The sequence below is a fragment of the Priapulus caudatus genome, unplaced genomic scaffold (assembly GCF_000485595.1).
Source record: "Priapulus caudatus unplaced genomic scaffold, Priapulus_caudatus-5.0.1 Scaffold1669, whole genome shotgun sequence".
Classification (NCBI taxonomy): Eukaryota; Metazoa; Priapulida; class Priapulimorpha; order Priapulimorphida; family Priapulidae; genus Priapulus; species Priapulus caudatus.
In genome coordinates, this window is record NW_014578730.1 from 20,788 (window position 1) to 24,282 (window position 3,495).

The following is a 3,495-nucleotide window of genomic DNA, read 5'->3' on the forward strand; positions in this document are numbered from 1 at the left end:
CGTTTGGTATATGTTGTTTGCCTTGTTCCTGGGCAAATTTATTTTCTTTTGCAAAATAGTGCCACGGCAGTGCCGTGCTGCCGTGGCGGCCACTACGGCCCTGCAATGTATGCTTACTGATTCAAACTCATATGCAAGGATATTACCTAAACTTACTAGTTCAAGTAGTCAAGGTCTTCTGGTATTTCAAACTGCTTGTTTAATACACTTTCTTCTAATCCAAACTTTTTTTTCGCCCAGGTTTTTAGTGAGAATATATTATCTGCAAGAGAAAAACGACATCTACATATATCGCTGATTACTCATATGCAGTATAATTGCTAAATAACAAAGTTAATTTTTACTCAACCGTGCTGGTTTGAAACGTACCGCTGACGTTTCGCCTCCTGTCAGGAAGCTTTCTCAAAGCAAACTGATGTTAATCAGTTTTGACCACCAAATTCATTCAGAATTGCAAGTGAAAATAGATTGTGGGGTTTAACAGAAATCTTCATGAGAAACTGACTTACCAGTCCACCTGTTTGCGGCTTCTTTTGAAACTATGATTTGCTGTTTGGTCTCTTCTAGAACTTCTGGGTCACACTCCCTATGACGCTCCAAGTCGGCATGTAACTGATCTCTCTCTCCTCCCCTTTCTGCAAGACTTTTCAGCGACTTTGTTCTTTTCTCCTATAGGATCGACAACCCTTATTTTAATTTATCTTTAAATCTTTTATCTCTATCTTTAGTTTGTATCTTAATTAAGCAAGGTAATACGACTCACGGAAGAGAAAAACAAGCTTGGAAATTTTATCCAAAATCAATGCATTGTACAGTCAACACTAATCTCTGTACAACACCAAACTTAGCGATTCTGCTTAGATTCTTGTTTCGATACCCGATTACAAATGCTTTAACACAAGAGGACTGTTAAATAACTTTTCATGCCTCACAATAGCATATATATATTGATGAACAATCAGATATGAATAACTGATAATTAACAGGACGAATAACAGGAGATAAATGATGAGTAGGTTGCTAATATGAATAGGCGACCCTATAGATACAAGTACAATAATAAGAAAATTCATGTTTTCATATCTGATTGTAACTCACTTGCTAGCATATTACTTACACTGTCCTCTCGTCCAACTCTACTTTCACTCAATGTCATCTCACACACTTTCTTCTTCCTTTCTGTGTCCTCTAACTTACTCGTGATTTCATCCATTTTTCTTTTCCTCTGCAATAAAAAAGGCCCACAACATGTGTATATATAATATGTGTTTTACTTACAGTGCAAGCTTGCATGATATGTGACAGTAAACAGAACTCCACATTTGCTACGTGCTTACGTTATTTAGTGCTTTGCTGGGAAAGGCCCAGAAATAGACAGATGTACCAATCTTCTCAGAGTCCACCATGCCATCATCAACAAGACTCTGCACTACCTCCTTCACTGACATGGAAGTAATGCCCTTTTCTTTTGGACCGATCTTTTCCAACTCTTTTAGCTGGAAACAGTCTTTCTGCAAAATCACCATAATACCGCAAATACGCCATAAATACGCAAAATCGCAAAAATTGAGATAAACACCTTATTAACCTGCTTACTTTATACATTTAAATTCCATTTATCGTGGATTATATTTAAATAATAAGCCAGATTGAGGCGAACTAGGTTACTATAACGCCATCACACCACAGAAAACACATATATAATCGAGCATGTCCTTGTCCGCCAAGCAATTTAGGGACAATTTTGTCTCTGATTTGTTATACCTTTCTGCTAAACGTAATTTCTATAAGTGTAAATAAAGTGATTGAATGATTAAACCTTTAAATTTAATGACAGATTAATTCGGTTTAAACGTCCTGCGTAAAATCAGCACAGGACTCTCATATTCGATTCATGAAAACAAAATGTTTTTCTTATAAATTTCCTACTTTCTCAAAGAATATCTCCATCATCCTTATTCTTTTCTCTTCAGCACTTAAGCCACGTTTTTTCGACTGAAAATGAGAAAGAACATGTTAAAATTTATTTTATGCTTATCAGTGTTGTAGGTCTAGAGGCCGGTCTTGGCCTCGAGACCGTTTTCCTTGGTCTCGGTCTCGGTCTTGGCCTCGGAGTGCAATGACTCGGACTCGGACTCGATCTCGATATTATAACACGATATAAGTTATAAATTAAAACACATAAAAATGTATGTATAGGTTAATTAGGTTTTATGTATTTAGTTTACCAAAACTTGAAGTTCGTCGAATCCTCTCGCGCCATTGACTCTTGGTTTACACGTCAAGCTGGCTACTTGTGTAATGGTCCTCCGTAACCGGATGGTCCGATCGAGGCGCCAATGATGAGCGGCTTACGCGCACCGGCGTTTCTAGATCAAAAACGTAAATAGACGTGAAACTTCTCATATTCATGCCATACACTGCCTATTAAGAACTGCAGTTCGTTGCCTAAGCTTTATCTACTATAACTATGGTAAGAACTCGACTACAATTTGTGTATAGATTGTATCTTGTATCTTTTGGTCCCTCTCTTGTATTTCACAAGGCACTGATAGTGCTTCTGGTACAAGTAGCGTTTACACACCCATGTCGTGAGTTTGGTTAGGGTTAGGGTTACGCGGCTATGGGTTTTTTAAACCCTGTGGGGGCCGGTTGTCAACTAGGAATGGCCGTGATTCTCCGTCTTTAGAACTGCTGCAGGGACAATCCCCTGGCTAGGCTGTAGCCTACAGGATTCAGTGTTGTAGTCTGTAGATGTAGTCGAGTCCGCACGGCGCCCCGAGTCCGGAGTCCGAGTCGGCCCCGAATACCGCACCCCCGAGGTCCGAGTCCGAGTCCCCGCCCACCGATGTTCCGCGGACGTCGCGAGTTCCGCACTTCCCCGGGCGACGTCGCGGAGTCCGCGAAAGTCCGCACCACCGTCGGGCCCGGCCGCCACCCCCCCCCCCACCCCCCCCCCACCCCCACCCCACCACCCCCCCCCCCCCCCCCCCCCACCGGCCAACCCCCCGCCCCTTGGTCACCCCCCCCGCCCCCCCCGCACTCCCCGCCCTGCCACCACGCCCTCGCCCCCCGCCCGCCCACCCCCCGCGCACGGGCGGGCGCCCGGCCAATGGGAGAAGCCGGTACTCCGCCGTAACAACAGGTCGAGTTTGAGTCCACAACCAAGCCACAGACGTCGCGAGTCCGATCCCGCACCCCCCAAGTACGAGTTCGAGTCCGAGCCCGCACTCCGAAGTCCCGAGTACCGATGTCCATTTTGATTAAAAAAAAGGGAGGAAAAATGCGGAAAAACGGGAAAAAGAGGAAAAAAATCGGCAAAAATCCTTAACGAGCCACTTGAAAACGTTACACGCAGATTAGGCCGTGTATCTAGAAAACGCTAGGAGTTTTTACGTTTTTATACATTCTTTGTAACACTGCGTGCGTTACACGATATGTACACGTTGTGTACTATGCTATGGCGTAATCGGCCTCGAGCCGGCCTTGGACCGC

At 43.8% G+C, this 3,495-nt stretch overlaps 1 protein-coding gene across 1 annotated transcript in view; it reads right to left on the reverse strand.

The window, feature by feature from the left end:
* The window catches only part of LOC106817297 (meiotic nuclear division protein 1 homolog), a 9,074-nt gene extending 7,084 nt beyond the window's left edge, over positions 1–1,990 (reverse strand). Inside the window, exons 1-5 of the mRNA XM_014821960.1 lie at positions 1,930–1,990; positions 1,338–1,511; positions 1,118–1,225; positions 510–669; positions 104–262 (exon numbers count right to left, since the gene is read on the reverse strand). Coding sequence (XP_014677446.1) covers positions 156–262; positions 510–669; positions 1,118–1,225; positions 1,338–1,511; positions 1,930–1,953 — 573 coding nt within the window. The 5' untranslated portion in view covers positions 1,954–1,990 and the 3' untranslated portion in view covers positions 104–155. The remainder of the gene's footprint in view (positions 1–103; positions 263–509; positions 670–1,117; positions 1,226–1,337; positions 1,512–1,929) is intronic.
* Between the last annotated feature and the right edge of the window lie 1,505 nt (positions 1,991–3,495).